Genomic DNA, 20,146 nt, shown 5'->3' on the forward strand with positions numbered 1-20,146 from the left:
TTATTTCAGGCAACTAGGCCCATATTATAAATACCTTATAGACTAACACACGTATGAAATAATATTTTAAAACGATTAATAATAATAATTTATTTGATTATATTGATATTAGCAAACAATAAATAATTACATACATATAAACATTCACAAAAAATAACAATCAGCTAGGCATCGTACCCAAGGTACTGGCAGCGTTGCCTCTTTGAATGGCTATACTAAATCTCTGGTCAAAGTAGCTACCAGCTCTCGAGTCACAAGTAACCTCTATATATACCTATTTCTATTAACATTTATGTTCTTTATGTATATATGTTATGGAAATATAAACAACCTAACCACTCACCTGAGTTATGGTGTTTTTTTTTTACGTACATATACGTATTGTATATAGAAAACTTCCAAATCGATACATACAACTATATATAAATTTTTGCACCGTGCGTGGAATCAAACACGCGACCATCGGAGGTATAGCGATGTGCGATACCTCCAGACCTGAGTCTGTCAAGAGAGAAGTACCCAAGATATACACAACTTTGTACAAAAGTCTACTTTGATAAAATTCGCCTAATAATACTCGTATGTTTCTTTCACAGATAGCACCAGTGACAATGTGGTCAGGCAAGAAGGGCTCTGAGACCAGCTCTGCTGGAACTCCTACCGCCGAGGAGGAGATCAAAGTAGTACTGGTAGGAGACACGCAGTGCGGGAAGACCACGCTTGTGCAGAGATTTGTGTCCGACACATTCATTGAGGTTTGTTAATTTTGCATCACATTTGTTGATACTAAATTATCGTCTTCCACACCATAAAAAATCAATCAAAACTGTATATTATATTGAATTAGGTGTTATTTTGGGAAGGTCATTTCATTAGGTAATGCATTTAAATTATTTTTTTTACCATCACACCGCTCGCATTCGATAGGGTATTCTAAGAAATTCTAGCGCGTGGATGTTTATCCATCCACGCGCTAGAACCTAAGTGGTCTCGGAAAGTACGGTTCCAGAGACCTTCCTCACGTGTACACTTAGATGGTGGAATAAATTACCTGCCAAGATTTTCTCACGAGACTACAGCACAAAGTTTTTCAAGAATGGTATATTAATGTTTCTTAAGGGTTGGCAACGCTCACTTGACACCCCTGGTATGTCTGGCGTCCATAGGCTACGGTAACCGTTTACCATCAGATGGGTTTGCTTGTTTACCACTATCGTAGTATGTGTATATTTTTTTTATTATTTAGCTTATATTAGCATATGTGGGACTACAAATATTGAATTTGCAAACCTGACCACCGCTACTGGAAGCGTTACGACCCTCTCTATTGCTGGAAAAATTCCGACCATTATTGAATCCACACCCATATTGCGATACGTGTGTCGCCTCTGAATGAGGCATCATCAGTCTATGAATATATCTTGGATATAGCTTGGAAGCGTAGTGTTGACTATTCGGCGGCCAAACTCTGACAATAGTTGCAGTTAACGTAATATATACATATATAATATATACAAAACCGTGATGGAGCACTGTATCAACTAGTAAACCGGTTAAAACGAGGCACGTCCTTCTTATTTCATTTATAATTTGCTTCAGAGTACAATAAACCATAGCACAATTGAACCATAACTACAATACCTATGAAAAATTAAAAATTGAATGTCAAAACGTAATAAAAATATTATTTAAAAAGCTACCAAAATGGCTGCCGTACCGGCTACTACCCTATAGTAGAAAATGTAGATAATTTCGTAGTGTGTTGTATAATATATATAGATCATATATATTTAGACATAATCATAAATAGAAAGTCCATCTCGGTAATTCGAACATCTAATCATCTAATGTAATAGAAAAATAGAAAACAACTAATTAGATATAACACTTACTTATAAATAAACTCTGTTCCCCAAATGCTATTGTTGGCAAAGAAACTCGCTTAGGGCAACGTGACAAGCTTGACAAGTAGGTACATAAGAAATTAGAGAGGCGTGTACAACGAAAACATATTTTGATAAAGGATTTGCACGCTTCTCGCTGAGAATGAGCGGGACTGTTGTCATGTCAAAATAAGTGGTAGACATTTGCGCACCGTAAAAACTATTTTGACAGCCAGCCCCTTTTAGAAAACTCATTAGGAATCCTTTTTTGTGTGATTGGAATGGAAACTTGCTGACAGATAACCATGGTAAGTGGTAACTACAGATTCTCTGTTCTGTAGTGGCAATCCTCATCTATATACATGAAATGCACCAATGTCGCAAGTTCGATTCCAAGTACGCTGCAAACGTATTTTCATGAGAATGATTGTTTGTATTAATCTGGCTGTTTTCTATATGTGTATGTGTGTATTTACAAAAAAAATCTAAGTATTTATTTTTTATGGATGATAATGGAACGGTGCACATGTATGCGCTAACGGTTTACGCTGGCGGGACACCAGTGTAGGATGATAAGATGAGCATGAGGTCTGCTCAGTTAGCCCATCATGACAAATTCACCAAGAAATTGTCACGATGGTTTCCAGGGTGAACCGCGTGGAGGTGAATCTGATGGTGGTACATTGCTAGCAATAAGATCATCAATCCACATTACTAATAATCCCCTTTTCTGCTATCTAAGTATTTATACCAGTTGTCTAGTAGATATTATTATTATTTTTATCACTAGATTTTACCACTCATGCGTTGCTATTCCTGAGGATTAAGATTTCATCCCTTTTATCCTGTAATTTCACGGCTTTATTTACCATACGCCTCAACCGAAACAGCATACAAAGCAAGCCCCTTAGTGTCTTAAATTGGTGAGACTGAGGTATATAATATATATATAAAATTATTAATTCTAGTATATATGTATATATTGCAATTATCATAGACCCATCTCTGTTAACTGAATTACTATTGAGGCAACATTTTAATTATTTATATTGAGTATCATATTGCTTTCTTAAAGCCAATGTTCCGTGGAACATAATATCAATATTGTATTTTCTAAAAATAATTGTGTAATTAATTCTCTGCCGGTGAACTTTGTATGCTATGACTTTGTATATATATACTGGTATATTATTTTTCATCACAATAATCATCGTAGGAATTCTGTATATAAGTAGTTATATTCCGCATCGATGTTCACATGAATTCAGGCAAAACTTATCCTAAAATAATCTATATTATAAATATTATAAGGCTTAAGAGTTTGTTTGTTTGATGCGCTAATCTCAGGAACTACTGGTTCGCATTGAAAAATTATTTTTGTGTTGTATAACATTACGCTACGACCAATAGAAGCGGAGCTGCGAAATATTTCAAAAGGTGGGGAAATAAAACGCAGACGAAGCGCGGGTCAGCTAGTCTATAATATAATTCATAATTAATTTATCTTATGACTCCGTTTAATTCTTTCAACAAATTTTTACATTAAGGTGTAATAATAAACATCCCACTATTCATACAAACTTTCGTGTTTATAATGTTAGTAGAAATCTTATTTTAGATCTCTGAACAGATCAAAGAGAAGTGAATACAGTTTTGACAGGACTATTTTAACGTCCGTTGTTATTTAAATAATATTGCTATGTAAAGTATTATTATGTCAACACTTAGTAAGCATTTAAACATGCTATTAAACGGTGATGTATGGACATTTAATCTTTGAGCATGTGTTCGAAGATTGAACAAACATTTGCAGTTATCGTTCCGCGTCAGTTTTTGAATGATTTACTGAGAGAGTTTAAACTATATCAGGGATACTTTTGTTTGCGCCAACATAGGGTCGAATGTGTGAAAAAGCTCTGGAATATTTTTTTCTGCTAGTTTTGCAGGTCTTTCATTATTTCTACGAAATTACTGCTTCAAATAGCATCTGTTGAAAATCGGGTTCCTGTGCGGTCATTTAAATCTCGTATTCTTATTAAAATAAACGCGAATATTTGTGAGTATGGATGGATGTTTGTTACTCTTTCACGCAAAAACTACTGATTTTGATGAAACTTTACAGTAATATGGCTTATACATCAGATTACCATACAGTCTATATATTTCACGCGGATGAAACCACGGGCACAGGTAATATATGTATATATTCATGTATTGACGGCGAAATAAAATAACAATGATGCTTCATTTCCAGTTTACAACATATGATTTTATTTATACCATTTTTGACATATTGTATTTTTTTAATATAAAATTAATGTAGGCTGCCAATACCTGTCAACTTGCAACAGCATCCAACAGTTTTGAGTGTATCACCTTTACGATGCCTGGAGTCCGATCATAACGTCAATAGCATTGAATGGCCACTCTTGATTATATTAATCTACTGTCAGCCGCAGGAAGTGGACACTAAAGAGGAAGTCTGTTGACGATCGCGTGAAAAATGGCTGTATGTATTTTGTTCTTTTGCTCGAAAAAGATTCGGTTATCTATACACTAGCTACACGTCATGATTTCACACTTTGTAGAGATTTTTCAAAGGTCTCCCTGGTTAAGCATAATACGACATCTTCACAAACGTATATTAAAGTAATTTAACCTTGTATTTATATTTCCACCACATTGTATAATCACCATTAAGCAATGGTATTTCCGAACTAATACGATATTCAAACCTTCAAGAATAGAGCTTATTCCTTCTTAAAAAACCGGTAACACAGTTGCAATTCCCAGGTGTTGCGGGTGCTCATGGGCGGTGGCAATCACTTACCATCAGGTGATGAGCGATAGTCACCTATTCCTATACTATAATATATATATATCTAATAACCACACGATTATTTTCATATTCCTAACCCCTATAGTAAAATCGTAATAAGCATAACAACCCTTAACAAGAGGTTTCCTATCACAATACCTATGGCAGATATCTTTAAGAAATCCATATAAATATCATCTATAATATTACCCGGCTTTGTAATTTTAGATCGCTCGTTTTTAATAGTCATTAACACACATAACGGCATATAAATATGTATATATGTCCCATTTCCTTCTATTGTTCCATATAAATGTGACTACCACGAATTGGGCTACAACTGATCGTTAGAGTTTATATTGTTAGAATTTAACTAATTAGGTCATATACACACGGTACGTTGCATTCGGTTAAATACAGCATCTATTGTATTGAATTTAGAATAGCATGGATGTTTTGTATGACTGTACAGTCATACATAACAATTGTATGTTAGCGCGAATGCAATTTAAATTACAGCGTCTACTCAATTATCCATACAATACTACAGATTATGACAGAGGTAGTTGTTATGGATATAACTGTTTGACGACCTCGGTGCTCTAGCGGTTTAGCACTGCTTTACTTCTAATGATCGCGGGTACGATTCCTCGCACGTTACAAACATTTGTATTCACGAGTATGATTGTTTGTATAGGTATTCTCCATACATTATTGTATGTATTTATATAAAAATGTATCTAAGTATTTATATCAATGATCTAGTACCTCTAACACAAGCTCAGCTTACATTGGCACTAAATGAAGCTTTATTATATTCCATTATATATTATATTATATTTATAATTATATTAATGGAGTGACCAGTCCACCTTACTTAAAATCCCGTGTCCCCAGGGCAGTATTCGAATAATTATTTTTTTCATAGCATAAGGAAATGAACAGTATAGTGAACTTATTCAAATTAAAAAAATGTATATATTTCTAGAACACATTCGGTCGCTTATGCATGTATTTTTTTAACACTATCCTTACCGCCTTGTTCGGCTAGCTACTTCAGTTGAGAAGAGTTTTAATCTTAAGAAAACGCGCACTCAAGTATAAAAAGAAGAAAGAAAATATGTTCATTTGATATACACATAAATTATACAACAAAAAAACAGAAATTAATACATTTAAAAAGTGATATTTCGTTTACCTTGCATTTGTCTGCATTTATAAAACAGTTAATCACAGAAAATAAGAGAACCATGCTATTGCATATTCAACAAAAACCCGAAATCCTAAAGCACTCAAACGAAAATCTATTGTCAGCTAAATTAGCGAACATAAAAAAAAACACGCTGCATAAATAAATCAGAAAACAATGTTTGTAATAAAAACGTGCAGCACATGAATACTGAACGAAAACGATTAAATGGGTCAGTGTTTACTTATCAAGTCCTAAAATAACATCCTGGACTCGTCTAGTTAGCGATGTGCGACCAAATATTGAATCTGTCTGGCTGCCTCCAGGTACAGATGAGGGTAAATGTGTTTTATATTTTGGGATATGATAGCATGCTGTATACCTTTCTTCATTTTATTTGGGGTCAGCTCTCCTAATCATCTTCCACCAGGCACATCTGTCCTGGGTTGTCAGGAGAGATTATCAGTTTTATAAAGGCACATCTGGATTATGTCATGAAGATTATATCAGTTTTATAAAAAAACTTACGCAGTTCCGATGACACGAATTACTAACTTTATTTCAATGGCATTTGGATATAACCAGTTTGTTGTTACTACATAAACTTTTCGCTACTAAACTACTTTTTTCTGGCATACATGTTATTTTTGTAAATGTATTAAAAAGAAGGATGTATTTCAATGTACATAGCGTTTGTACATCGTTACATAAACAGGATTCACAGGCCAACAAGCATCCCAAAGGGTTAGCGACAACTAGCTTTCAATTACAACGATCCTACATTGTTTACTGTACCGAAACATTTATGTATATGTATATATGGAGCTGTATATACTAGCTATAGAAATTCTATTTGAATTGCGAACGAGATCTGCGGGTATTACACTATCAGTTACAATCAATTATTAATACTATCAGGTTTAGTTTGAATATCATATACTGTTCCTGAAATACGGTCACTTGTTATATATGTATCAAAATTAACATAGTCTTAATGTGGTAAATAATTATATATATACGTATACAATATACATGTATAACACAAATTAACTGATTGCTATCTGTATACTTGAAAATTATCTGAAATAAAAATAATTATTGGAAGACTTTGTCAATGTATAGTTATGTAATACATCCCAAAATTCAGTGTTTTGTTTGTTTGTGACATAAGCATCAACCATCATAGTATAAAAAAATTCAAGTTACAGCCTCACTCACGACCTGTTCAGTTTCATTTCAACTGCCAAGTAGCTTGCTTTGTAAGCTGTGTTTTCACTATAGGGAGCAGATTATGCACAAACACACAGGATAAGAGGCATGACATCTTATTCATCTAGAATGGCAATATATTATCTAATACGTTGCTATTCCAGATGACTAAGATGTCATGATTTATCACATGCTTGTAGTGCTGGTCATATTATAGTTACAGTTTACCATAAAGCATCTGATAGATTGATTGTCTTTACAATTAAAAAAAATCAAAAAACAAATTTGAATTTATATAATTATTGTATACGTTATATGTAATTATATTAAGTGTCGCACTTCAGCAACTACAAGTAGAATAATAATAATAAAGAAATGCTGCAGAACATGACAACCGTTCAACCTAACCTCATTTCTATGACGTCACCACTTTGGATTGGACGAAGTTTGCACTTAGCGGTGACAAATCTCTCAATGTCTTTATTGGCGCCAATTCTGTGTTCACGCTACAGTCTCTATTTTGTTTCAAGCATCTACGATAGCGTAGCGTAGCAGACAGCTGTCTACGGCATTCGCTGCTCGTTTCCTGATCGTGTAATGGGCGCCTTATATCGGATTTGTAAATTTATTCGCTCGTATTTTCGGATTTAAACAAAGATACAGTGTTTTCGGAGCTTAATCATTGGTTTGTCATAATGATATTTTGATATCATAAACTACATATTTCCCATGGGAGTCTATGTGTAAAGTATGATTTAAATTAATCCGCGCGCAAGTCAGGCATACATCTAGGGACCTAAGACCGCATTTGTCAGAAAGTAAATGTCCTGAGAATGCGCTCGTAGCCGACTGTGTTTCATAGAATGCGGTGTTAAGCAAAGGCACTTCACGAAACTCCCAACTGACTAACTAAGAAAATTCCAAACTTATTTTTATTCTTGAATTTGAGTGTGATGCTATTGATTGTTTATCTTATTACATAACGTATGTTCCATTTTTAAACCAGATATATATAATATACGAAGTAGGTGGTTTTGTGAAATAAAATTTTAATTTATTTAAGAAAGTACAACATTTATCCCATAAATATCTTGAAATCCTAACAGAGTGGTACTCGCTAAAATTCATACAATCACACAGTACACAAAAACTTTGAAAATTTATAACAATATTCCTGAGAAAAATAATTAAATAAATAAAATATAGATTAATTTAAAAAAAAATGATTCATTAAATAATATAGATTTTACAATTTAAAGAATTTTCTTGACAATAATACTCGTATAAGTATCGACTGTAGAGATCTTAATGTATTTGTATTTTTTTCGTAGATTATTTATTATTAATTTAAAACAATATTATACCTTGCATGCCAATGGCATGGCAAAACAGATTAACTTATCCTTGAATTGACATCTTTTAAGCAAATAAATAAATATAATTATAAATGTACATACATGTAGATGAGTATAATGTTCATATTAATTGTATTCTCAGTGTAATATACATATATATATTTTACAATCTGAAAAATTAATGAATTATCAACAACTAAGCTGTATCACTTGTACAGAATGTAAAATATAGTAACACTTGTATATAAATTTCGTAAACCTATCACATAACAATTTGGTAGAAAATGTCCAAATGACTATTCTTCACACACATTCCAAATAAATCTCACTTATTTGTTCTGGCTACGTGACTTGGCAACCGGAGTATTTCTCAATTTTATTATTTTATATTAAACTTTATAGATGTATCAATTTCGGTATAATTTACTCTGATGTCAATATGACAAATATCGTAGTTAAATCGATATTGTTTGTCGGGAAGATTTGAAATATTACTTTAGTTTGTCTGTCATCTATTTTAATACAAATCACCGAATTGGTGTATTACATTTTATAACTTAAGTCGTAAATAATATAGTTCATATTTCTACTAGTCATGAATAAGGTCATCAGCTTATACAATGTCTAAATTTAATACTTCAGCCTAACGTGGTGTAACCTAATATTTGAAATATTAGAGTTTACGTAATCTATTCTCTAGATTAAGGTATAATAATACCTAATATATTTAAATCTTTGTTCAATATCTACTGCTGCGTTATTATTCAATATTTATTTGTGAATAACATTCTTTAAAATACTTTAAATATAGATATTGATCCCATAAATGATTTCTATTTCTATGATACAGGCTTGCGAGCCTATTTTCAAACTACAGTAAAATTAAAAATGTAAATAGTAAATTAATAAAATAATATACAAATACATAAATAAATATAATATCCTTACTCTTACATAGTGATTATCATTACATAGTGTAAAATAAAGTCGCTGTCGCTGTCTGTCCCTATGTATGCTTAAATCTTTAAAACTACGCAACTATTTTGAATCGGTTTGTTTAATAGATAGAGTGATTCTAGAGGAATGTTTATATATATAATATATGTACACCCGTGTGAAGCCGGGGCGAGTAGCTAGTTTTCTATAATAGATATTTTTTTAAATATACATTGTTTTATAGTTATTTTTTTACAAATAATACTCTATCACTTACGTTAAGAGTAAAATCATATAAATTTTGTTTCCCGGTTGAACATTGATGTCTGTATGTCAAAGCATGATATTCTAACGTATTCAATTTATATAACTCGTTTTTCAATTATCGATAGATTTTTCTCCATATATCGCTTGGAAGGAAACATCGTATCTGTGAAGTTTAAACTGCTAATCTGGTTAAAATGAAACACGTTCCTTGTTAATCTGTTAATATTTTCTGCAGGTACTCTGCAGCAATTCATAGTCGAATATAATAAAAATATATATACAAAACACTTTCTCTTTTCTATTGTATAAAACACTTTTCTGTAAATATGCTTATTTTATTACTAAGACTTTGTAAAGGATAATAATGTTTTTGTGGAAAAACTTAAAATTCATAGCACTGACAAAATTTTCTGATTGCACATTCTATGTTGATTATCGCATGCCTCTTGCTTGTTATTGTGTAATTATTTATTAAAAAATAACATTGATTCAAAACAGCAACACACCAGATTATTTCACATTCTTCCTGTGATGCGTTTAGATTGAATGGTAGAATAAAAAAATATGACTATTCAAAAGTGCTTGAGTTTATTTGAATAAAGATAAATTCTATTTCTATTTCTATATAAAAAAAAAATATAAATGACTTCATTCGGTAACAATATCTACACAAATATTAAGTTATTGAAAAATATAAAAGAAAACTTTATACGCGAAAGATTTTTTTTTAAATAACTAACAATAGAATTCCTTGTATTCTATCGCCGTAATTACTCTGTGCCAACTTGCGGAAAAAAAAACATTTTTCTAAACCAAAACAGGTTGTGGATTTACACTCGACGCAGAGCGCTCCATGAAAGTAACTTAACACGTCCGCGCAAATTGTTTTTAATCCTCTTATCTAAATCGGTGTGTATTTAATCCAATTGACAATCCGATTGGAGCTACATATTCCACGATAAGTCTTGAGAGTATCAAAGTTGATCCAGCGCTATTTTATTTTAGCTTCACATTTCTTTTAATAAAACGCTAGCTGAATTAATTGCTCTATACATATATTATATATACTTATGCAATACATATAGATACATGTTTTTGACGACCTCGGTGGTCTAGCGGTCTAGCACACCGCTTTACGTTCGATGGTCGCTGGTTCGATTCCTCGCTCGGCACAAACATTTATATTCATGAGTATGATTGTTTGTATCGGTCTGGGTGTTTTCTATGTATAATATGTATGTATTTACGAAAAAAAAAATATCTATGTATTTGTATCAGTTGTCTAGTACCCATAACACAAGCTTTAGCTAGCTTAACTTGGGTCTAGATGGCGCTGTGTGAATTGTCCTGAGATTATTATTATTATTATATTAAATGTACAATATTTGAAGATATTATTATTTATAGCATATTTTTTATTAACTAGGAAAGTACTAGTTAATAAAAAATATGGTAGTACATCATTTTAGTGTATTTCAAAATTATCAGTATTACTTGACGCGCGCAGCTTCGTCTGCGTAACACTTACTTGACATTTGTCATTATATTCCTCCCAATAAACATAATCTTCTTATATTATACCCTATGTATTACTCTGGTGTATAAGCTATATTACTGTAGTAAGTTTCATCAAAATCCATTGAGTAGTTTTTGTTTGAATGAGTAAAAACATCTATTCATGCATATATCGATCCATACTCACAAACTTTCGTGTTTACAAGTTTATAAAGTAAGATAATAAAATTTCTTTATTGTAAATTTTGTTAGCAGAATATTATAAACCATTATATTTTCTACTTTGTCGATTTTTTCAGTAAAAATAAAGTTTAGTTATATGACGTTTAACTACGAAGAAAAGCTTTGTGAAATAAACAGATAGAGTACATGATGTCTGAACAAATAGCACAAATCTAATAAATTACATAAAAAATAGGACGCCATATTTTCCTTTGTCTCATTCGCTATCATTTTCTATTTTTTCTTTTATTTATTACATAGAAAATAAGGAAAATAGATTTGCTTGTTCTTACAGTTACTAGCTGGCCGCCATTTGCATTTAACGTTATGACGAAAATAATGATAATAATACTAATAATCTCAGAACAATTCACACAGCGCCATCTAGACCCAAGTTAAGCCAGCTAAATTTGTGTTATGGGTACTAGACAACTGATATAAATACTTAGATATTTTTTATACATAATAGTAAACACCCAGACCGATAGAAACAATCATACTCATGAATACAAATGTTTGTGCCGTGTGAATAATGGAACCCGCTACCACCAGTACCAACCGCTAGACCACAGAGGCCGAATTAGCCCAAATATTGATAAATCGACCAAAAAAGATGGGATGACGGCAAAAAGCGCTGAACTAAAATCGATAGTCATCCGCCGTGGACCAATTTGTTAGATTGCATTCGAAGTCACCCATTTGTTTCTGTCGAACGGCCAGTACTGTAAAACTTCGACATTTTTCACATGTCAATCAACGTCGTATTGTAGCCAAGCAATTGCTGGAATGTTTTCACACTGGCGTTAAAATTAAAATAAATATTTTTTTTATTTTCAATTGACGGCTTTCGGTGGTTTAACGGTTAAGCACACCCCCTTACTTCGGATGGTAGCGGGATCGATTCCTCGCTACAAACATTTGTATTCATGAGTATGATTTTTCGTATCCATCTGGGTGTTCTCTATGTATAAATATATATGTAATTACAAAAATCTCTGTATTCATATCAGTTCTCTAGTAGATACCCATAACACAAGCTCTAGGTAGTTTAACTTGCGACCAGATGGCGCTCTGTGAATAGTTCTGAGACATTATTATTATTATTATTAATTACGATTTCACTTTCTATAAATACAGAACCATTTCCATTTTTGTGTGTTGTTTTAAATTCTATTTGTTCTTTTCTGTTCCTACTTGCGAAAAGTGTTGTAGTTTCCGAACTATGGGAAACCCCAACGCACTTTTTGCTACATTATTTAATCTATTGCTTACATTTATATTATCCTATTATATTAGAAGAAAATCTCAAAAGTATTTACTTTGTAAATTCGGACAAAGCCAATAGGTTGGTATCTCTGGATTATTATTATTTTATTTTTTCTGTCAAAGCTATGGTCATCACCCATCCGTATGGTCACTTAGGCCTACACATAATAACAGCGCACTAAGCTGTCTCATCATAAGCTCATCAGCTGTAACTATAAGTAGTAATATTATAATTTTTATAAATCTCCGTTATTAGTTGACAATATATATTTTTATAATAGAATTTGCCATTTCATTTTATAAAAAAAAATACATGATACAGTTTACAAATGCTGTTACATATGTACCTGTATATTCATGTTTTGTATAACATATTAATAGTATTAAGTTCAAAATTACCACAGAGCTGTTGATCTTGTTAAATTTCCAGCTAAATACACTATAAACTCGTGCCTCTCCAACCTAAATTGAATCTGCTATAAACTAACTACTAACCATTTAATTAAAAGCTGTTAAACCGGAAGCTGTTGTATAACGTGAATTTGTATGAATATATTACGTAAATATCTATTAAATTTAAATTTATTAGGAGTTTATATCATAATTTTTGAATTTGAATTTGATCTGATAGGACTAGCCTATCAGATCAAATTCAAATTCAAAAATCAGTTAATCATGTATGACATATTAGTCGCTTATGAACGTCAAATTGTTTACATTATAATTTTAATTTTTCCCTTATCCTACCGTCAGTTCAGTATATAGATCAAATTGAGAAGAACTGGCAAGAAACTCAATTGAATATGTTTTTTTAAAACCACTTTATTTACAATCTATATTTACACAGGTGTCTATGTCTAACATTAAATGAACTTCCTGTGCATGAACGAATTGCCATGCACGCTCTTCATTCAAGTAATCGTTTAGTGAGTTGATTAGTCGAATATTCCGCCTAAAGTAATTGATGTCCTGATACCGCTTAACTTAATACCATTCATATAACTACCTGTTGTATCTGGCTAATCAACACTGTATTTTTATTTTAAATTTGTATTTTAATTTATAGCTCGTTTATAGTGCATTCTTGTTTATATACTTGATTCTGTCTTGTCAATCGTTTTCCCAATGTATATCTCCGTATTCCAAGTGTTTTATATAGTTTTCGTTTTACCTATACACATATAAAATAAAACTGCAACACTACCTGTAACAAGTGTGAAAATAATATATACGGCAAGTTACCTACTGCAATATTACAACGCTTCACAATGCTTTATGATAATAATAAATAATCCTGAACAATTAACACAGCGCCATCTAGTCCCACGGTAAGCAGAGCTTGTGTTATGGGTACTGGACAACTGATATAAATACTTAGATTTTTTTTTGTAAATACATACCTAATATATACATAGAAAAAACCCAGACCGATACAAACAATCATACTCATGAATACAAATGTTTGCACCGTGCAAGAAATCGAACCCGCGACCATCGGAAATAAAGCTATGTGCTAAACCACTAGACCAACGAGGCCGTTTTTGTCTGTGATTTCGTCCCTACATGATCATCAGTGCCAGTTATAAAATAAATACTACCCTTTTCTATTCTTTTAAGGATGTATCAAATTTAATGATGATTTATTATGACGTAATGAAACAACAACAAACTTTCGCATTTACAATTAATTAGATAGAAAAATAAAGAAGCCATAAATAAATATTGTGTTCTGAGGACGAGACTCGAATTTACGCTACAATAGAGATTTCACCAGAAAACTAGCAAGAAATACTACAAATACAACGAGAAAAATAATCTCAAACACTATCCGAGTCACGTTTCAAAGCAATATTACAGCTAGAGAGCTTGTTATGAATCATTGGACCGCTAAATAATGTTTCTTACGATAAAGTCGAGATACCAAGTGTATTGTGTTTAGCGGGGATTCTTTATGACAGGAATTTTCACGCTGGAAAATTTTCCGTTGAATTATATTCAAGTTGCTATAACATTGGAATAACCCATGGGGATTTACACCTTATTTCGTGAGGTGTAATGTTGACTTTAAATCGGAGGTTTACGGCATGACAAAATTATATTGACTGAGTGTATATTGGAAAACAGAAAGGGTACAACAATCGAGAATCCAACAATAATATTTAAGAAACTGAAAAACATTTGACAAAAAATATAATGAAAACTAGGTATCATCTGCCTCTTCCTTGTCACATTTATTCGGGGTCGGCATAATATGTTTTTCTCTTCCATTCATCTCTGTTCGCAGTAATCTCGTTATTTACTCCATTTCTTGCTATATCATCTTTCACACAGTCCATCCATCTCTTTTTCGGCCTTCTTCTGCCCTTATAACCATCCACATTCATATGTAACACTATCCTTAAAATATTATCTTCATTTCTACGCATTACATGCCCATACAACGTCAGACTCTTCAATTAATGAAAAGTGGATAATAAAAATAAATAAATCCTTCTTTTAATGGCTGATAATCGAAAGCGTAAACTGTACGCGCTATTAGTTTACGCTGGCAGTAAAGAATATAGGATAAGCAAGAGGTCACTTCAGTTAGTCCATCATGATAATAATATTCAAGCAGAATTTATCACAATGGTAACCAAGTAGAACCGCGTGGAGGACAATCTAACCGAATAACGGTGTTATTAGTTCTTATTACTACAGAGTTAAGCTATATAATCATGAAAAAGTAAGTAGTACAAATAGACATATATACATTCACAGTATGGATATATACGATTAGTAAAATGCGATTCGGATTCAAGCGAACTGACGCGGATTGTTGTAAATCTTCGACACATTGGCGCTGAAATGGGTCGACATCGCGACGCTGGCGATATCAGGGTTGCCAACCTAAAACACTTAGCTTCGTACGAAAACTACACCTGCTACAATTGTTAAACAATGCAATATTTAAAAAGTATATAATAAGTTATCTATGCAAGTCAAATTACCTAAAAATTATGTTGTATGTAAGGTAGCTGATATTACTAGCTGTCCCGGCAAACATTAATCTATATAAATAAAATTGGAGTATCTGTTTGTAATATTGAAATAACTGTTTCTTACTACATGCATATGAATATAAATACGGTATATACGCCAAAATAACAGTTTTTACAATTTTTGTGTGCTTGTCTGTCTGTCTGTTTGTTCCGCCTAATCTCTGAAATGGTTGGACCAATTTTGACGGACTTTTTTTGACAGGTCGCTGATGTAATTTGGAGTAACTTAGGCTACTTTTATTTTAGAAAATTACAGTTAAATTCCACGCGGACAAATCGCGGGTACAGCTAGATTACTATATAAATTAAATTTAGATTTAATTTATATAGTAAACTAACTATCTAGAGGCATTAGATCTTTCCACACGATAAAAAAATGTTATATTGTAATAATATGGATAGGATAACACGTACGTATGCGGTGGTGTCTAACGAGAACCAAACCTGCATCTCTCTACTCTAGTATGTATATTCACACCTGTGCGGCTTTACGGTATGCAAACGGATGTTGCAAGTGGTTGGCATTATAGTGTAATTTGATAGATATATCGTTTATTTGTTTGTTACTAATCACACACAACATGTTCATAAGAATAGACAATACATAATACAACATAAGATTTATAAAATTGTGTTATTATGTGTGATCTGTAGCAATACAAAAAGGTCGAAGCTCAGCGTGGAACATTGTTCAGGGAACAAAACACTGATTTTCAGCTTTAACCCATTTGAGGGTACGTGAAAATAATAATTAAAATAAATATAAAATAAAAAGGAGCAATATTATTAGTGATTGTCTGTGCGGTGTGTGTATAATAAAAACAATGTAAATAGTTCACAGTATAACTTGATATAATTTTAACTGAGTGGTAAGGATCATCAAAAAGAAAAAAAAAGAAAATATGAATAAGAGTAACGTAGAAAAAAAAATTTTTTTTTGCGTACACACGTTTTTTGATCTACATAGAACTCAAACCACTACACGGGGATTCCGAACTATAACACAGTAAAACCTATTAGCCCACGAAGATCTACAAGCAATTGCAATTTTATGCTAATTCTGACAATCCGTCTACAAAATCTACATCAAAGCAGTAACACAATTATCTCTTTGGAAGTCGACAAATTATCATAATTTGACGGAGCTGCAAACTTTTCAGTAATATCTCGAACTCTTGACCCTCTCGAGTAGAGATGTTGCTAATCGTAATTATCGAATACTGAGTAACAGGTACGGCATTGATAATAAAGTACCATATCGTTACTTCGGAACTGTTAAGTTAATTTAGTTACCTGTTACTTAACCACTACAGTTATTTAGTTGCCCAGATATTGTAGGTACCATCTTAATATTTTTTGACGACATTTTGCCTCTTACAGTCAAAAATATAAGAACATAAACAGACATAAAAATAAGCCAGTTCAGCTGACACGATGTCCATTTTAATAAAAGTAACTGGTACTATACTGTAGTAACGAGTACCGATTGGTGTAGTAAGTAGTATGTCCTGTTACAAAATTAGAAGTATAACAGCTCTACACTCTAACGAGAGAGATATTTAAAAGGAAAGCAAAACAAAAGGGACAAAATACAATGTCTGCAGAAGTTTCTAGATTCATTTTCAAGTTACGATGCGAAGATAATTTACGAAGAAAACTTTTTACTTCAATTCCATGTACACCTTTGGTGTTTTACGTTTACGTTTTATGTTTTTTAATAGAGTACGCGTTGTTGCTTAGCTGTTTGCTACTCTGGTTTTGAGCTCAAAAGCCGTAAATTTGAATCTGGTGACGATCAACAAGTTTATATATCAATTAATATTTGTAGCGCTTTCTGCGCGACTATACACCAACTTACTCTATTCCGTCTCTAATGAAAATATTCTGATCTGTGCCTTTCTTGCTTGCTGCGACACATGTATTTTTCTTTAATAAATTATATTTATAAATTGCTATTTTAGTTATAAAATAAATAATATAATAGAAACTATTATTTTTGTCGGTCAGATTTAAAGTAATAACCTCCTATAAACCACTAGATAGCGACGAAAATAAAATATGTGGAATATTTTACTTTTTTATAATTAGACAAGTGCTCAATAGTGAGTTTACATTCTGTATTAAATATAGTCTGTGGCAAGGGCCCTATTCGAAGTAGATAATGAAAGGAGTCCGGAAATAATCAAATTTCACTTAGTAACTTGATTTTAAGGGAACTTATTGGTTAAATAGATTCTAGATTTTGTTTGCTTCAGATTGAACTGAAGTTAGAAACTTGCTAACCTAACAATTAGGAAAAGGACCTTTCAAAGTTGACTCCTACTGCACTGGGTATATAAAAGTTACTTTTTAAGATTCATTAAATTTTAAACCTTATATGTTATCCTATACAGTTTATATTCTTTCGGATTATTGATAATGAGCAGTACAGATGATAATTCGTAATAATAACACAAACTATACTGGATTCAAATACCTCGTCACTAACCTCCTGGTATTATTTCTTGCTTCTTGCTAACTAAATAGGTATTACAACGAACCTGAGTACAACGTACAAAAGCAAGCCACGTGGCGTCAGAAATAAATGAGAAGGTAAGACAGGTTTATACAAAGACGCAGATAACTTTATTTAAAGTGTATCTCCGAAACTATACCTTTTCTAGTAGTCGGACAATAATTGGCTGTTATTAATGTTTCTGTTATATTTACTACTATACCATGCCATCGGTATCACCCTCATGAAATTTATAGCCTTTGCCTTTCTGATGTATAAGCTATATTCAAATTCAAATTAAAAAATCATTTATTCATGTAGGACATTTTAGCCGCTTATGAACGTCAAGTTTTTACATTATATTTTTTTCTAGTCCAGTTCGGTATATAGATCAAATTGAGAAGAACTGGCAAGAAACTTAATTGAATTACTTTTTTTTTAATCCAGTTTATTTATAATGCATAGGTATTTATATAGGTATCTATGTCTAACATTAAATGAAAATCCCGAACTTGAAAACTATTGCCATTCACGCTCGTCATTCAAGTAATCGTTTAGTGAGTAATAGGCCTTGCTCAGTAAATATGATTTAACAGATGTTTTGAATTTATTTAAGGGTAATTCCAATATATCTTTTGGTATCGTATTGTAAAGTAACATCAAAATCCGTTCTACAGTTTTCCGTGAAACATCCAGCTATCCATTCATACTCACAAACTTTAGCATTTATAATATTATTAGTTATTAATAAGATTTTAGGGAAGATAACCGAATGAAAGCTAAAGGAAAACTGACTGTTCATCTAGTATTTTATCTTTGAACTACTCTAATGCTGTTTTATTGACCCTCATCTCAGGCCGTTGTAATTTCGATCCCCATTTGAATAGGACGGGGGATCGATCGGAGGGGATATATTAGGTACTTTATTCCCAACTTAGCTTAACAATGTACAAATCTACCCACCACCTCAATATCTTAAATACAGACTATAAATACACTACAGATACAAACATATGTAATGAAATAGTTTTGATGTAAATTGTTTCTAAAGTATTTCTAAGGATAGGCAAGTTGTTACGTAGAATTTCTTGTTTCTATGAGATTGATAGATACATCTTCCAATAAGCATTTCACTGGAAATCTTTTAACAAACATCAAACAGCCGAGTAAGCATGAATGGACGCCACCCATAGAGTTCCTTCCAGGAACCGAACTACTAACCCTACACGTATTTTATGTTATAGTACAGTGAACGCATACTTATTTAATTCGTATTAGAAAAATGTTTTAAAATTATTTGTATTCATGAGTATGATTGGTCTTGGTGCTTTCTATGTATATTACGTATGTATTTAGAAAAAAAATAAGTACATCTATCAGTAGTCATTTTAAAAACGGCTACACAGCAATCCATTATACAATGTTATCGTACAGACAAAAACCTTAGCAGATGGAAAATAAATGCGACGAGCTCTATCACCAAAAGATACAATGAAGAGGATCCTCTGATGAACTAAGGTCGTTGATGGTAAAAGATATATATTTCAAAACTGCCAATTATAATAGAACAAAGGAAAAAGAATTGAAAATGTAAAGATAAAAAAATATAATTATTATTTAAAAAAGGTGCGGTATGCCCAATGATCAATATTATAATCATTAGATATACATTTTCGCATTTATAACATTAATAAGGATAAACTGGTAGCTATGATATCGATTCCCTGTAGAATTTTCTTTTTCTAAGAACTCCTCAATAATCCAATAAAAACAGTAACTAAATGATTCTACGAACACATAGTTGAAAAATAAATTAATAAACTGAAGCATTGCTTATATTAAAAACAAGAAAATAGCTGAATATTTTCACATAATTGTGGTACAGTTTTTCTCACTTGTCATTATTCTGTACAACAGCGGTATCTGTTGATTGCCTTAACAAATATAATCT

The 20,146-nt window shown here is 32.0% G+C and overlaps 1 protein-coding gene across 2 annotated transcripts in view; it reads left to right on the top strand.

Annotated features, from left to right (window-relative positions):
- The window catches only part of LOC131851412 (uncharacterized), a 169,057-nt gene that overhangs the window by 116,354 nt on the left and 32,557 nt on the right, over nucleotides 1-20,146 (top strand). For both annotated transcript variants that reach the window (XM_059201917.1, XM_059201916.1), the window contains exon 2: nucleotides 597-755. In XM_059201917.1, the coding sequence (XP_059057900.1) occupies nucleotides 612-755 (144 nt within the window). In that variant the 5' untranslated portion in view covers nucleotides 597-611. The remainder of the gene's footprint in view (nucleotides 1-596; nucleotides 756-20,146) is intronic.

The sequence above is a fragment of the Achroia grisella genome, unplaced genomic scaffold, assembly GCF_030625045.1.
Source record: "Achroia grisella isolate CSIRO2021 unplaced genomic scaffold, CSIRO_AGI_Agris_v1 utg782, whole genome shotgun sequence".
Taxonomy (NCBI): Eukaryota; Metazoa; Arthropoda; class Insecta; order Lepidoptera; family Pyralidae; genus Achroia; species Achroia grisella.